This window comes from Megascapheus bottae, chromosome 31 (assembly GCF_031878675.1).
Source record: "Megascapheus bottae isolate mThoBot1 chromosome 31, mThoBot2.hap1, whole genome shotgun sequence".
NCBI classification, from domain to species: Eukaryota; Metazoa; Chordata; class Mammalia; order Rodentia; family Geomyidae; genus Megascapheus; species Megascapheus bottae.
The window spans coordinates 1,062,565-1,078,875 of NC_143539.1; the positions used below are offsets into that span (position 1 = coordinate 1,062,565).

Sequence of the window (16,311 nt, forward strand, 5' to 3'; positions counted from 1 at the left end):
GTAGGTCTGCTGCTGCGGCGCCATGAATATCTTGCCGAAGAAGAGCTGGCACGTCCGCAATAAGGACAATGTCGCTCGCGTGCGGCGTGATGAAGCCCAGGCCCGAGAGGAGGAGAAGGAGCGCGAGCGGAGAATGCTGCTCGCCCAGCAAGAGGCAAGCGGGGAGGGCGGCGGGCGGAGCGCGGGCCGCCCGTCGCGCCTGCGGAACCGGAAGTGGGCGCTGCGCAGGCGCGGTGTGCGGAGCGCAGCCCCGGAGCCTTTCCGGGGACGTGGTTGTGCGCCTACTGTGTGCACAGCCCTCGTAGGACGCGCCGGGCGCCGGAGCGTTATCTCCGGACTTGGGGAAGCTGCGATGGTTGACAAAGGCGTGGGGAGAAGGGAGAGTGGAGGCGCCCCGGGGTCCCAGACCGCCCCCCCACACCTTCGTAGCCCTATCATGTGTTTACGCCCCACCTTCAGTCCTCCAGCTAACCTGATACTCAACAGTGGCTGAAAGAAAGGTAGCCTGGGTTTGTTTTTAATGATTCATTATGTATCCATGTATGTGCCAGCATCAGGGCTTGAACCCAGGGCCCGCGCCTCCTTTTGAGCCACGCCTCCAGCCAGGCATTTTTGCTGGTTCGAGATGGGAGTGTTGTGGACTCATTTGCCTGGACTGGCTCTGAATTTCCGTCCTCCAGGTCTCGGCCTCCTGAGTAGCCAAGATGACGGGTGTCAGCCACCAGCTATTTACATTCACATTTGCAGCAGAAATTGCTCATTGAAGCCAGACTGTGATTAACTTCAGTGAACCAGCAAAACAGCTGGACTGCGTTTGTGGTTCAGGGCAGAGCACCCGCAGTGAGAGGGAAAAACAAAACACAAAGCCCTGGTACCAGCGCACAGAGAGAATTCCTGGTTGATTGGGGAGAATGGCTTGGAATCCAGAAGGTTGTCCTGAAAGTCAGGACACCCTAGGCGGAGACAGGTGTCTTTTCTGGATCCCTTTCTTGTAGTCCCTAGCATGGCAGACTGCTGTGCTTTCTATGGCACTGGCACCAGCCTCAGATCTTGGAGTCACTTCTGGGTTCTGAGCGTCCTGCCCGTAACTTCCTTTCCCCCCAGGCCCGCACAGAATTCTTACGGAAGAAAGCCAGGAGTCACAGCGCCCTGCCTGAACTTGAAGCAGCAGAGGCAGGAGCTCAAAGTTCTGGCCCCGTGGACCTGTTCCGGGAGTTGTTGGAAGAAGGGAAAGGGGTGACCAGAGGCAATAAGGAGTATGAGGAAGAAAAGCGGCAGGAGAAAGTAAGCTGGGCTCACACACTTGTTTCTCCTGTCCAGGAATCCTAGTCACATACCTATTTCTCTTATCTGGGAATCCAGGACAGAACGTGTGCCCAGGCCTTGTAAGGCTGCTGTGGAGAGGCGAGTGGCCTCACACAGAAAATGCACACCTGGATCAAGTTGGGTATTGCTGTGGGCAACCACAGGCCTGGATAGAGGATGCCGAGCACCCCACCCCTAACTGGGATGAACCCCGTAGGAATGTGGGAAAGCCTAGCCTGGCTTGCAGTTGGCCTGCCCCAGACCCCCAAGTGGTGGACAGGTGCATCACTGTGCCTGGCCAGCCTGCCTTTTTCTTTCACCGTTCTTGGGGCTTGAACTCAGAGCCTGGACACTGTCCCTGAGCCTCTGTGATTAAGGCTACCACTCTGCTACTTGAGCCACAGCACCACTTCCAGTGTTTTCTGAGCACTTTATTGGAGTCTCGGACTTACTTGCCTGGGCTGACTTCAAACCTTGATCCTCGGATCTCAGCTTCCTGAGTAGCTAGGATTACACATGTATGGGGCTGCCAGCACCTGGCTGTTTTATTGCCAGTCCTGGGGCTTGAACTCAGGGCCTGGGCACAGTCCCTGAGCTGCTTTTACTCAAGGCTAGCATTTTACCACTTGAGCCATGGCAGCCACTTCCAGCTTTTTCTGTCTGTGGCCCTGAGGAATGGAACCCAGGGCTTCCTGCACGCTAGGCGAGCACTACTAAGCCACATTCCCAGCCCTAGTGTTTGTTTTTTCTTTTTGCCAGTCCTGGGGCTTGATCTCAGGGGCTGAGCACTGTCCTTGGGTTCTCTCAAGGCTAGAGCTCTACCATTTGAGCCACAGCACCACTCCTAGTTTTTTCTATGTATTTGGTACCGAGGAGTGGATTCCAATCTTTGTGCATGCCAGGCAAGCATTCTACCACTAGGCCACACTCCTGGCCCCCTGGTGTTTCTTTTTAAAATGTGATAGATCCTGTTCTCCTGGTCTCTTGCATCTTCCGTTAGCCTCTGCAAGCACTCCTCTGCTTTGTGTACTTCTGGTTTTTCTTCAGGCCTCACTCCTGAGTTGTCTGCTTTTGAACTCTGGGGTGGGTGGGCAGCTCTAGCTATCCTCTCTCTATGCAAATCTTACTTCTTCACCTGCCACTCCAGTCCCCTCTCCCCAGGGCTAGAGCTCCACCTTCAACAGCTGAACAGCTGGCTCAGGACTGGCCTGTGATTCCCAGCTGTCACTTACTGGGTTCTGGGCATTGTCCTGTTGCCACAGCCTGAGCTCCTGAGGGGTGAGGGCTGTGTCACACTGTCCTGTGTTTTCTGGCCCCCTCAGGAGAGGCAGGAGAAGGCACTGGGCATCCTGACGTACCTGGGCCAGAGTGCAGCAGAGGCCCAGACTCAGCCCCCTTGGTACCAGCTCCCCCCAGGGCGGGGGATGCCCCCGCCTGGCCCGGGCCCAGATGAGAAGATCAAGAGCCGGCTGGACCCCTTGCGGGAGATGCAGAAGCATCTGGGAAAGAAGAGGAAGCACAGCACAGAAGAAAACCATCCTGCCAGAGAGAAGGGGCCTGGGAAACAATGCCCCAGAGAGTAAGAATGGAGAGCCAGTCGGGAGCAGCAGCCCTCGACCCCAGGCTCAGTGGGCAGGAGGGAGAAGGGCGCTCAGGAACCCAGCACTGACCAGATGCTGTGGCTCTGGGACTCGTCATTTCCAGCTCATGGTGTTAACAGAACCCACGTATGCAACAAAGGCCTGTGAAATCCTCAGGGTTCCACAGTGAAGACACTGGTGGAATAACCGGGGTTTAGGCCCAAACCCAGAGGACTCATTTTCACTGTGTGCGCTGTGGACTTTCCTGAGGGCAGGGCAGGTGTGGCTGGCTCAGGGGTCCCAGTTACCCTGGCTTCCTTTTGGTAGGCTTGAGCTGGGACCTGGTGCAGGCAGAGCGTGGAAAAGGGTTGGGGAAGGGCGGACAGGGCAGTGCCCCGGGGCTGTGCCCTGCTCTGACCTCACTCCTCTCCCCAGGCCCCCAACACTGGACCAGCTTCGGGCTGAGCGCCTGCGGAGGGAAGCTGCAGAGCGAGCGCAGGCAGAGGCCTTGCTGGCCCAGGTCCAAGGCCGGGCACCCCACAGTGAGCCCGAAGAGGAGACAGATGACAGACGCCGGCGGTACAACTCCCAGTTCAACCCCCAGCTGGCCAGGCGCCCCCGCCGGCAGGACCCTCCTCTTGCTCGCTGACCCCTGGGAAGGCGGGGGGAGGTACGGGTGAGGATGCCACCACCAGCCGTCATATAAAACTATTTATTCATAAATATTTTCCAAAATGAAAATAGGTTTACCAAAAAATGTCCCTCACTGGGGAGGAGGGGGCAGCCCTCGCCCCCGGGCCCCAGGGCGAGGCTGAGAGGAAGAGGAAGCCTCCCAGCCCCTCCCTGCTTCCTGGGGAAGGGTGCCCGTGGCTCAGGCCCCGTCTTCAGGGCAGGCCCTCACCTGGGCAGGGGGTCAGCATGCGGGGTGGGGTGGGGCGGGCCGCGTCACTGGAGGTCCCTGTCCTCCAGGTAGCGGTACTCGAAGGTGAAGCCTTCCTTCTTCCGCTGGCCCCACTTCTCATAGTCAAAGTAGATATAGGTGCCCTGGCCGGGAGGAGGCGCTCAGTGAGTGGAGGCCAGGCCTGGGTCAGACCCACAGACACCGGGCAGCTTAGAGGGGCCAGGCCAGCAGCGCACGCGCAGGGCTCACAGGAGGCCTGCCCAGGGTGGGAGCGTGGCACAGCAAGAGAGGCTGCAGTGGGCCCAGGCAGTGGCGTTCCAGTGAGCCAACTGCTGGAACAGGAGCGCTGCGCCCTCGCCGTCGGCTGAGCCCCGCTCCCGGCTCGGGAATGGGGGAGGGCAGGGGCCGATTCGGAGCCCAGAGCAGCTCTGGGGGGTGGGGGGGAGCGACATCTGGACTCAGGGCAGGAGCTGGGCAGCAAAAGGAAGGGTGGACGGCGGGGAGACGCCAGCCACACATGGGGGCCTCACCTGTTCAAACTCGTCGGTGATGGTCTTGGGCTCCTCGTGCCTCTGGAACCACATCATGTACTTGGTGTGGAACCGCCACGACTGCTTCTTCAGGGCCTTGGCTGCCAGGTACTGCGCCTTGGTTCCCTGAGGGGGGGAGGGAGGGAGGGAGGGAGGGAGGGAGGGAGAGCGGGGTCAGGGGGCCCGAGCTGAGTGGGGCCGGGGCCCAGGGCTGGGCAGGGGAGTGGGGCTGGACCAGGCTCCGGCCGCAGACCCCAAGCTGGGCAGAACAATCCGTCCATGCAGAGACTGTGCCACGGCAGAACATGCCACCACTGGCCAGCAGAAAACGAGACCAGAGGCGGAAAACTGCTTCCGGGGAGGGAAGAGAACCTAACACGTGGTCAGGAGGCAGCACACACAGGGGGCAGTTGAGGATGCTGGTCCAGAGGGGGCGGGACCCCCACGTCTTTGGGGAGGCCTGCGTGCCCACGCAGGGCAGGGGGAATGCTGGAATAAAGAGCCTTCCTGGGGTGAGCTGGGGTCCGGGGCGACGCCAGGGAGTCCCCGAGTGGACGAGGCCTGCGGCAGAAGCCAGCCTCAGTCTGAGCAGTGAGCACCCCTGGGCTGGAAGGAGCTGGGGCCCGGGGTCAGGACAGGGAGGGGTGCGGTCCCAGGGGCCGCAGTGGGACACCCACCTCACCCCTGCAGCCCGAGGGGGGACGGCGGCGGTGGCGGCGGAGCCGGGGGGCCTGAGGCTGCCCGGGGGCCCTGCTGTACCTCCAGATAGTAGAAGATGAAGAAGAGGGTCTCAGTCGACAGGCGCTGGTAGAACTCCACTGTGTCCGAGTGGGGGGGCGGCATCTGGTGGTGGTAGGGGGGCGTCGGGCAGGGGTTCCGGGGGAGGTACTGCCTGTGAACACGGGAGGGTTGGTGCCAGGTGCCCTGGCTGAGCTGGGGAGAGCGCTGAAGGGCGCCCCTGCGGGAGCCCGAGCCCTGGGCTGGGCTGGCTCACCGGATGCGCTCTGAGTCGGAGGGGTGGGGCATGTGGTGCCAGGCGGCCTCCTCCATGGCCTGCTGGTACAGCTGCTCCTTGGTGAGGGGCACGGGCCCCAGCGGGCACACGCCCAGCGACAGCGGGATGTTCACCTCCGACAGCTGCAGGGGCGGCTGGGCTGAGGTGGGCGGCGCCGCGGTGCTGCTGAGGATGATGTCTGCGGGGGACGGGCCCCCCAGGATGAGGGACGGCTGCATAGGGACCAGCCCCCACCTTTCCGGCCCGGCCCCCTCTCCAAGCCTGGTCCCTCACCTCGCTCTGTCAGGTGTAACGTGGGCACTGGGTCCTCGAGGCCAGAACTAATGGCTGCCCTTTCCGCCATCGATTTGAGGGAACTCAGAGGTTCAGGGGCCTGGGGGGAGGATGGGGGAGGATGGGCCTGGCCTCGCCTCAGGTGCACACCAGGCTCCAGACCCTTGTCTGCTTCACTGGCAGGGCCAGTTCCCTGTCCCCCCACACTCGATGTCAGGAGAGACTCTCACCCCCACAAGCGCTCTAGCGCTGTGGATTCTTTCTCAGCCTCTCAGCTACAATTTCCTTTTTTTGTTGGTTGTGGGACTTGAACTCTGGGCCTGGACCCTTAACCTCTTTAGCTCAAGGCTACTACTGCCCTACCACTTGAGCCACAGCCCCACTTCTGATTTTCTGGTGGTCCATTGGAGATACATGCCCAGGCTGGCTTTGAACTGAGATCCTCAGATCTCAGCCTCCTGAGCAGGTAGGGTGACAGATGTGAGCCACCGCGCCTGGCTGCAATTTCCTTTTCTAGTGGGGTGCACACACTCCATGTCCAGCCCATGGTGGCCCTGCAACAGGAATGCCTGGTCCACTCAGTGGGGACTGGCATGGGGATCAGTGCAGGGCCTTTCGATGAAGGCGGCAGGTACAGGAAACACCAGCACCTGGAGATGGGCAGCCTGGACAGCCCGGGTACTGTGCCAGAGCGGGCACTGCTCTCTCCCTGCAGAGTTCCACCTGCCTCCTGCCTGCCCATACAGATCAGTGCCTCCCACAACTCGTGTCCTGCCCAAGTGCAGCCCCCGCATCCCCCCAAAAAAGCCTGTCTTCTGCTTAGGGGCAAATGGCTCCTGAAGGCAGAAACACTCAGCTGTGTGGCCCGAGGTGAAGGTGAAGGAATGGGCGGTAAGAGGAGAGAAGGGGCAGAAAGCCAAGAAACTTGGCTCTGGTGAGGAAGGGGAGGCGGAGGAGGCAATGGGGTGTGGCAGGAAGGGTTGGGAAGCCTCCAAGGAGAAGACTGAAGACCCAAGACGGGGCCGGGGCATCAGAGCTCACCTTGACCTCTGGGGCGGCACTGAACTGCGGAGGGCCGTTCAGCAGGGCGCCTGCGCTCTTGGCCTCACTGAAGCTGGGTGTTGGCGAGCTGGGGGCATTCACAGGCAGTGGCACCAGGAGGCTGGCTCCTCCGGAGTTGTTCCCTGAGCCCGGGGCCACACTCCCAGCCCCCGACGAGGCTGCTGCACCAGGCTCCTTGCTGGGGAAAGAATGGAGGTCCCTGACGGTGCTGAGCAGTGCCAGCCAAGACTGGACCCAAGGGGCAGCGGAGGCCTCACAGCTGGGACAGCGGGGGGCTTTGTCCTCAGCGAGGCAGGTGGAGGGGGGGCTGCAGGGCGCCAGGGCTGGGGAGGCAGGTGTCCCACCCAGCTTGCTTCTGAAGTGGATGTGCATGGCACACTAAGGGGTGCCCTGCCAGGGAAGGAGCGGTGAGCAGGGCTCCAGGGTCTTCACTTTGCACAGGGACCAGCCCTTCTCCAGGGAGTGGGGAAGCCTCTGGGCAGGAATAACCCAAGTGGGGCTGTGGCTCAAGGGGTAGGACGCCAGCCTTGAGGAAAAGCCCAAGGACAGCGCCCAGGCCCGGAGTTCAAACCCAGGACTGGCAAAAAAAAAAAAAAGATCGGCAGAGCAGGTGGCTACTGAAGGTATGTCCGGGGTGGGAGCCAGCGAGGCGAGACACTTACGAGGTGCTGGGGGGTGGATTGTGGGGGCCCGCTGGGGGGCCCAGGGCCTGGCTGCTAGCACTGTTGCCCCCACTGCTGCTTAGGGCCACCTCTGCAGGGCTGTCGGCCACGACCGAACTGTAACCTGGGGAGAGGAGCACGTGAGAAGGGCAGCCTGAGCACCCCCGCCACCCCCACCTCCACTTACTGGTGGCACCGTTCTGCTTGCCAGCGCCTCCACCTGGGCCGCTACTGCTGCTGCTGCCACTCCCCGCGCCACCTCCGCCACCTGCCCCACTTGGCTGGGCGCTGGGGGGCCGGGGCTGGGCAGTGTTGGGTCCGCTGGCAGTGGGCGGAGCCACGGCCTGGGCGTAGGGGGCAGGGGTGCCCGAGCTGTGGCTGGGAGCTGGACTGGCCTTGGGGCCCAAAGCACTGGGGGGCGCTGCAGGGCTGGAGGCCCCATTGTTGCCGGGGGTGGTACTCAAGGCAGTGGTGGCAGGTGGGGGGCCGGGGGGGTAGGCAGGCGGCACGGCTGGGGACTGGGGGTGCTGGTTGCTGTGGACAGGCTTGGAGCCGTTTTTGGCTGGAGACTGCCGAGTGGAGAAGACAGAAAGTTAGGACTGGGTGATGGGGGCAGTGGCCCGCGGCACCTCCAGGATTGCCTGGAGAAAGGACCGCAAATCAGCAGGGTCACAGATGGGCCACACTGCAAAACACTCCAGAAATCAGGGGTCTGTGTCCCACTGCAGCCAGGCACTGCCACACAGCTCCACTCAGAGTACCAGGGGGCCTGGCCGGTGACAGCCACGCCACCCCCAGGAGTCCCTGCCTCGGTCTCCCCTTCCCCTCCTATGGAGGCCCACTCTGCCCCTGGCCTGGGCTAGCAGGGTTCACAGACAGGTGTCATGGACTGTTACCCCAGGAACACACCTTGCAACCTTAGCACAGCTCAGACGCCCCGACTTCAGCACCCTCTGCTGGTCCATGAATTCTAAGCGCCCGAGCCCCAAGACCCGAGTGTGCCTTACTCCCAAGCTTCCTGTCACATTGGGCCTAGGCCTGCTGCTGCCTCTGGAGGACAGGGCTCCAGCCACGGGCCACCTCACAGTGACTGTCACCTGCCTACCCTCAGGGTGGCATGCGCCTTGTTGGGGACTGGCACCCAGACTCAGACCCACCTGGCTGACTTCACTGTCCGTGGACCGTCCTCTCTTCTTGTCATCTTCTGAGTTCTCCTGGAGGGTGGGGTTGGAAGCTCAGCCTTCAAAGGTCTCCCGAGATGCCACTCCCTGAGGGCCAGAGGCCCCCGCCAGTCCAAACCTCTTAAGGACCTGCCCAGTTAACTGAGTGAGCAACTCCACCACTCGGCCTTGGTTTCTCTGAGGAACCACCCAGTGAGGCTCCCCCGTCCTCTGTGGACCAGCACTCACCCCGATCCTCTAGAAATCCTAGGACCCGCTCTCCTGTGGACCCAGCATTCTGATCCCGGCCCCAGTACAGCCTTCCAGCACCTGGACATCTCTCTCCCCCCTCTCCCCTCCCCATGTCCTGTCTACCCCTCAATGTCCCAGGAGGGCCTCGCTTGGCTGGCTTCCCCTCACCGTGGTGCAGTTGGCTGGGCTGGGTGGGATGGGGGAGCTGGAGGTGGTGGAGGTGGGCGTGCTGCTGGACTGGTTGAAGATCTCGTCCTCCATGTGGCTGTGGCTGGGGGGGGAGGTGGCGACCAGCGCCTGTGCTGTGGAAGCAGGCGGAGTGTGCTGAGCTGGGGCAGGCGTAGGCGCAGGCGCAGGGCAGCCGAGGGTCCCGCCCCCGCCCCCCCCCACCCCGGCCAGGGCCCGGGCCTCACGAATGTCCTCGAGGTCCAGGTCGTCATAGAGGAACTCGTTCTCCTCGAAGTCGGGGTCCTGGGAGGAGTCGACGTAGTACTCCACGTCGTCCTTGATCTTGCGGATGGCGTCCACGAGGATGGAGTCGTTGTCCAGCATGCGCAGGATCGTCTCCAGCATGCGCACGTGGTAGCGGTGCTTCTCGATGTGCCGCTTCAGGCCCTCAATCCGGTCCTGCTTCTGCTGGCGAGCCCAGGGCCAGGCTCAGGGGCTGCACAGCGCCTGCCCGGCCCTCCTGCCCCCACAGAACCTGTCCTCAGTCCCCAGTCCCCACCACGACCCTCACAGGCTCCACTCTGGCCCCTCCTGAGGCGGGGCAGTGGGGACTGTGCCCACCCTCCGGTCCACTGGGGACCAGTCCCCACGCTGATCGTCCCTGCACAGCCTGGGACTGAGAAGACCCGGCGCACAACTCAGCCTCCACCTGCCCTCACCAGTGCCAGCCGCCTCTCCACTGAGCCCCCGCTGGGACACGCCCCCCCCCCCCCCCCCCGGCCTCATTCCCTTCTTCCCTAGACCCTCAGCAGCCTGGCACGCCCCCACTTCACCCTCCCTAGCTCTCTTCCCAGCAGGGCCCCCACCCCTTGGGGGAGCAGGGGAAGCCAGGCTCCAGGACCTGGCTCTGCTGCGAGCCACCTCCACCAGCCCCGTGTCATTCCTTGTCCCCTTGTACTGCCCTCTCTGAGGGCCTGAGGCTCTGGGGTGCTATGGCAGCTTTCCCTTTCCTTCAGGTCCCACACCTACTCTGCATTCAAGCGGAACCCAAATTTATCTTCCCCCAAATGATACCTCCTCCCTTGTCGTTGAACTTGGGGCCCGAGCATTCATTGTCCCTGAGCTTCTTTTGCTGAAGGCTAGCACCCTACCACTTGAAACACAGAGCCACTTCTGCCTTGTTTCTCTCTCCCTCTCTCCCTCTCTCTCTCTCCCCCTCCCCCCCCGTGTGTGTGTGTATGTGGTACTGAGGAACTGAACCCAGGGCCTCATGTACAGTAGGCAAGCACTTTACCACTAAGCCACGCTCCTCGCCTGGTTCTACTTATTAAGCTACAGCGCCACTTTCAGTTTTTTCTGAGTAGCTAATTGGAAATAGTCTCACAGACTTTCCTCTCCTGGATGGCTTTAAACCATGATCCTCAGGATTACAGGAGCAAGCCACTGGCACCTGGCATGGCTTTCCTTTTCTTGTGGATCATGGGGCTTGAACTTGCCCTGAGCGCTGTCCCTGAGCTCTTCAGCTCAAGGCTACCACCCTACCCCATGAGCCAAGTCCCACTTCCCGTTTTCTAGAAGTTAATTGGAGATGAGACTCTGTGACTGGGCTGGCTTTGAACCTTGATCCTCAGATCTCAGCCTCCTGAGTAGCTGGGATTACAGCCACTATACCCAGCTAGCATGGCTTTTCTTTGTGGTGGCCCCAGACCTGTAGGTGTCAAGACTCTACCTTCCCTCCTCTTTGTGGTGCCCAGTCAGCTAAGTCCTGGACTCTGCCTTTCCAGCCTGATCCCAGTCTCCTTACACTCAGGACCTAGAGTGTCTCCCGCTCACCGAGTACCTCTACTCCACCCCACACCTGGCCCACAGACACGGGCTCCCCCCACTCACATCCTTGTCGCCCTTCTTCTTGCGCGTCTGAACCGATAGTGACTCCACCTCACTCTCAAACTGGTCCACCTGCATGTTCAGCGTGTCGATGGTGTTCTGGGGGCGGGCAGGCAGGGAGAGAGGAAGCGGTCAGCCAGGGTCCTTGTGGACAGGGGGCAGGGTCCCTAAGCTCACCACCGTCTCTGTCTTCACTCACCGTGAGCCACTGGCCAACTTCCTCCTTCTCCTTCTGGGCAGGGTCCACCTTCTGTGCCAGGCCCAGGCCCTCCTTGCTGTAAGCTTTGGTCTTGGTCTCTCGTTCCACAACTTTGAACCGTTCCATTTGCTGCGGAGAGCAAAATTGGCAAGGGGGCTGGGCTGGCAAGGATGGGAGGAGCAGAGAAGGCCGGTGACATTTACCCTGGCGCCGGGGACCCTAGCTCAGGCTCTGCCTTTCCCTGCTCCCAGGACCCCACCGCCTCTCGCCGCTCTTCCACCCTGGGGCCCTGGCTCCAGACGCCTACCGTCTCAATGAGCTTGCGGTTATCGATGAGCTGCCTCTTGTCCTTGATCTCGTTGGACGCCACCCATGTCTTGATCTGGTCCCTCAGCCGCTGAGGCAGGGGAGCAAAGTCAAACTACAGATGTGGGGGTGCCCCCCCCACCCACCAGCAAGCTCTTCTCCCTGGGACCCAGTAGTCCACTCTCCCCATTCCTCTGCCCACTGGACTCGTCAGTCCAGCCCCAGCCCCCTCACTTGTAGCTTCTTAATCTCCTTCTTTAGGTCAGCCTCATACTTTTCTTTCTGGTTTGCGTTGGCTGCATTGTGGAGCTGAGGGATGGAGATGGTACGGTTAGGGTGGGGGCAGCTGTGGTGGAAAGGCCCACTCTGTCTCCCTGGGCCCCTCCTCCCGAGAACTTTTCCCTAAGGTCCTCAGTATCTGGCAGCCGGCCTGTCTCCCTGGTCAACGTCCAGAGATCCTGAAGCTCCTCTGATGTCCTCTTCCCTACACAGCCAGGGTTTAGGGCCTCTACCCCGTACCTTCTGCCAAATATCTTCAAACTGCTCCACGCCCTCAGATACCTTCTTGAGGCAGCGATCAATCTCACCTGGCCAAGGAGGAAAGAAAACTGTTAGAATCCTGCCAAGGCTGCAAGAATTCACAAGTTCCCAGGAGAGAAGGCCGGGCTCCGTGTGCAGAGGCCAGGCTGTCTAGTACCTTGGAGTTTGCGCTTGTCCGCCATCTTCCCTGCACTACAGACGCACTGTCTTCATACTCTCTTGGAGACGGACGCTGCTGGGAGAGATTGGAAGGCAGTATAAACTCAGAGACACAGATGCTGGGGAATGTCGTGGGGCTGGGAGGGAAACCCCTGAGACCAGGCTCAATTCTCTCTAATCTCACTCAACTGCCCAGCACAGAGTCTGGCCAACAGGACTCAGAAAGGTGGTTGAAGCAACAAGATACATACTTCCTGCGGCCTAAGAAGTACACAATTCCTAGAGCGTGGAGTATCTTCCATTTAAAGCTACTTCAGAGAAGGATAAACTCATGAAGCACACAGGAGACATCTGGGACAAAGTATCAGCCAGAAACCCCTTCTATCCAGAGGGGTCTTGGAAGGTGACCAGCAGACACCCAAGGTCCGATACCGTGTCTCTCTGCTGAGCTGAGCCCACTTTTACAGACAGGTAGGGCGCCTTATACCTCCAAGAAACTTATTCCCCAGAGAACTCTTGAACCAAAAGGGGGTAACATTTCTACAACGCAAACACCAACAAAGGATAACACTTAGGAGCAAATAGTGGTCCCTGAAGGGACGGGAGAAGACAAGCAGTGAGGAGGGAGCCAGTCTGCACACACAGGAGTCCATCTCAAGTGGACTAGTAATTTAAACTCAGGCAACCTGAACCACCAGGGCAGGCACCCAAAACTTGAGAGGAACAGCTTTACCCAGAAGGACCCAGGGTGAAGGGGCATCACCAGGAAAGCCACATCAGTCTAGGGAGGATCACCCCAATTCTAAACTGCCAGCAGGGGTTCTTTGAGATCAGAATGTCCCCATTCTATGGGCACAAGGCAGGGGCACAGCAGAGGAGCCTCAATAGTGCAGGCAGAAACTGCCCCACCCCAGGAGTAGGAGCCTCAACTTAGAGAGGTTCTCACTGGTGAGAACAGCCCTGTCAACAGAACACCACGGGCTTTCCCACGGAGCCCTGATGACCATGAGAACTTGAATTGTAGCTGATGCAACTGAAGATGTCCCCCCCCCCCCCCGCATTTTTTTCTTTTGAGACAGGGTCTTCTTATACTCAGGCCAGCCTCTGCTCCTAAGTGCTGGGATTCCACACTTGTAGGTGTGCAGCGCCAAGCCCCCCGCCTCCCTGCACAATTTTGTTTCATCCCTTGTGTCTAATCTAGTGGCTCCAGCATGGGGCACAAACCAGCGTTTGAGAGAGGGTAAGAGCTGCTGACTGACTCCATGGCCCCCTCTCTGGGTGGTGCCAACTCAACTCTCCTCAGAAAAAAGTTCTGGCAAAACCAGCAGCAGAACCCTCAGCCCAACATCAGCTGACACATCTCTAGCAAGGCAAGGCAGCCGGGAAAAGGGGCCAGGAGAGAGTGGGTCCCCAGAGGAGATGCGGGTGGGTAGAGCTCACAGAAGGGCCCAGACACCAGCAAGAGTTGTGCAAGCATCATCACCAAGAGTGAGTCTTGAATCTACCACTCTAACACTAAAAGCCTCTTTGCCCCACCGAGGGGAACAGACTGGGGTTCCAGCCTGGAAGTTACCTCTGAGAATCACACCCCAACCAATGCCCAGACAATGAAGGGGCTGGAACCCTAGCACCAGAGGAGTCAACACCCCAGGCGGCCACACTGCACAGTAAGAAAGAAGTCCAAGAGAAGTAGAGAAAGGTGCCAAAGAACAGGAAGGTACCAGGGGGTATGCATCAAATACCAAGGGAGGCACACCTGTGCCACAGGGAAACCAATTATCTCCTCCCTCCAGAGAAAAGCCCCTCATCAAGGGTTGCTGGCACCACAGATGGTCCAAAAGCTCAGAGATGAGAGGCTAGCACTGGAACCTCCAGGTGGAGGCTCCATCAACAGCCTCCCTTCTGCCGGGGGCCACTAGCACAGGCCCCTCTGATGGCGGGAGGAATCTGGCCCAGGAGGCTCAGCCATGAGGATCCAAACAGAAGGCACAAGTTCCAGACCCAGAGGAACAACCAACAAGGAGACCCCAGCACTCCACCATCAAGCAGAGGCCTGGGGAAGGGTGCAGACTTACTCATCCCGGGGCTGAGTGCCACACAAGGGGTCCTGGGCATGGTGAAAAGCACCTTCCACCCCGGAGAGCACCAACTCTACGTGAGGAGCAGCCCAGGAGGGTGGGCGCCCAGGACACTGGGAGGCAGTGGCATTAGGTCACGGGCTGAGACAGTCACTGTCCCTGAGGAGGCTCAACCCGAAAGGTGGGGGGCCTAGAACTGACATTTCCGCAAGGGGAAGCCTGGTCCCAGGGAAGAGGCCTTTGGTGAAGCCAAGCGGCTCACCCTGCCACAAGGAGCCTTCAACACGGTGAGAGATCACAGGACCGAGGTGAGAAGCACTGGTGGGGGCACCCATGGTCAAGAGGGTGCTCACACCTCCCAATGGAGACACAAAGAGGACACTCAAAGAAGGCAGAACTCCATCCCCGGGAGAAACAACCCTGAGGAAGAAAGGCTTTCTAGGAAGACAGCACCACTTCGGGGAGAACGCCATCCCTAGTGCAGGAACCCGGGGTCTGGACCCAAGTCTCTACAGGGTGCCAGCAGGGTGGACGGGTGCAAACCCCCACTCTCCACCTCTATTCCCGCTGGGGTCAGGGATGGGACCATCCCATCTTGTCAAAGGGAAGGCTCTGACACCACCACCCCAGGAGACGGGGGAGATGCCTCGCCCCTGGAAAGACAACACCCCACTACCACAGGGCAGGGGCCATCTGGGGGCGGTGACATTCCCTTTACTGCTCAGCCGGAGGGTGAGACGGACGAGCTCGCGGAGGAGTGTGGGGCGCGGGGCAGGGCCGCCTCGACGGCAGACAGCGCGGGGCCTTGAGACACCAGTTACTCGTGGAGCTGGCGGCCCAGTGTGTCCCGGGGTGGGGCCCCCTCGACACCCACTCGCTCCCCAGAGGGGCGACAGCCGAGGCCCGGGCGGCCCCGGGCGGCGGGGTGGGAGCCGCACGCCAGGAAGCGCTGCAAACTTTCGCCCAGGCTCCACCTCACAGCGGAGCCGCGGCTCTGGGGCGCTCGTCCGCCCCCGCCCGGCGCCGCGCCGACCCCCGGGGGCCGAGGGGTCCCGGGCCCCCGGCGGCCCGCTCTCCCCGGCCTGGCCCGACGCCGCGGAGGGAGCGGGCACCTGGCGCCGGGGCCCCGCGCGGCCACGCGGGAGGCGGCGGCGGCCGCTGCGGTCCCGCGCCGCCGGGCTCGGAGGCGGTGGCCCCGCCGGGGCGCGCGGCCGGGCCGGGCCGGGCCGGTCGCGGCAGGCGGCGGGGCCCGGACGGGGCCGGCCGGCGGCGCCGGGGAAGGGAGGGGTGCGGCCCAGTCGAGCCTGACGCTCTCACCACAGGAGCTGGCGCCGCCGCCGCCGCCGCCGCCGCCGAGGAGCGTATCGCGACAGGCGGGGGAGGCGAGCGCCCGCCGCCTTCTTCTCGCGCCCCGGGCCCGGGCGCTATCGCGATAGCGGCGCGAAGCGGAAGTGGGGTGGGGGGGGAGCAGGCCCGGGGTTGTTCTGACGACGGGGGGTCGGGGCTCAAGGGAGGCCGCGGCGTCTACCGATGGCTCCGCGGAAGCTGACCGGGCCGGTCCAAGATGGCGGCGGCGGCGGAGGAGGAGGGCGCCCTCCTCTCTTCTCGTCTCTGGCGCCGACCCGCCCCCGAGCCCCAAATATAGGCCGGTCATTGCTCCCGCCGCACGTCGCTCCTCACCGTCGCGCGCGTCCTATTGGCTCCTGGTAAGGAGGCGTCCGTCCCCCTCCTCGTGATTGGCCGGTCGCGACAAGGCGCGGCGTTCGATTGGCCTTCCGCTCAGCCTGCCAGGATTGGCTTAGGTTTTCTTCTCCGCTCCTCCTCCTCCTCCCGCCTCAGGGCACAACACGCCAGCGCGAGGGCCCGGGTGTCAATCAGAAGGCCCGGGACGTGCTGATTGGACGTTCCCGCCCCCCTCTCCAAAACCAATTGGCCGGAGGGCGGGACCGGGCTGACCAGGGGCGGGAAGTCCTCCGTCAAGTTTGGAGCCGTTTTTAACTGGCTACGGGGGTAAATTCGGGCCCGAATCCTTTGGTTGGCTCCGGAAGAGGGGGCGGACACGGAGCAAGGCGTGAGGAGCGGGCGTTGAGGGTCGCGCACCGAAGGGGAGACAGACAGGTGCCTTCAAAGCGAGGGCTCGAACTGAAGTCATCTGCCAATCAAGAGCGGCGCCGGGACGGTAGGGCGGAGCTGGGCGGGGAGGCCCCGCCCCCTCTCACAGGCGGGCCAATGGC

General features: G+C 61.6%; 2 protein-coding genes across 7 annotated transcripts; one reads left to right on the plus strand and one right to left on the minus strand.

Annotated features, from left to right (window-relative positions):
- Window positions 1–6: 6 nt before the first annotated feature.
- Window positions 7–3,614, plus strand: Leng1 (leukocyte receptor cluster member 1). The gene is made up of 4 exons (XM_090322963.1): window positions 7–154; window positions 1,105–1,284; window positions 2,628–2,884; window positions 3,321–3,614. The coding sequence occupies exons 1-4, from the start codon at window positions 23–25 to the stop codon at window positions 3,532–3,534; spliced, it is 783 nt and encodes a 260-aa protein (XP_090179089.1). The 5' UTR covers window positions 7–22; the 3' UTR covers window positions 3,535–3,614.
- Window positions 3,584–15,685, minus strand: Cnot3 (CCR4-NOT transcription complex subunit 3). 6 transcript variants are annotated; one of them, XM_090322927.1, is made up of 18 exons: window positions 15,606–15,685; window positions 11,998–12,072; window positions 11,820–11,887; window positions 11,535–11,609; window positions 11,302–11,391; window positions 10,995–11,123; window positions 10,799–10,894; window positions 9,154–9,376; window positions 8,909–9,042; window positions 8,486–8,542; window positions 7,516–7,897; window positions 7,329–7,452; window positions 6,646–6,844; window positions 5,605–5,704; window positions 5,311–5,509; window positions 5,076–5,208; window positions 4,317–4,442; window positions 3,584–3,929 (listed from the first exon to the last, which is right to left on the minus strand). In XM_090322927.1, the coding sequence occupies exons 2-18, from the start codon at window positions 12,020–12,022 to the stop codon at window positions 3,831–3,833; spliced, it is 2,259 nt and encodes a 752-aa protein (XP_090179053.1). In that variant the 5' UTR covers window positions 12,023–12,072; window positions 15,606–15,685; the 3' UTR covers window positions 3,584–3,830. The 6 variants fall into 6 exon arrangements, with proteins under 6 accessions (XP_090179053.1, XP_090179054.1, XP_090179049.1 ...); XM_090322928.1 differs by having other exon boundaries at window positions 9,154–9,373; window positions 11,998–12,075; window positions 15,606–15,679; XM_090322923.1 differs by having other exon boundaries at window positions 11,998–12,075; window positions 15,606–15,679.
- Between the last annotated feature and the right edge of the window lie 626 nt (window positions 15,686–16,311).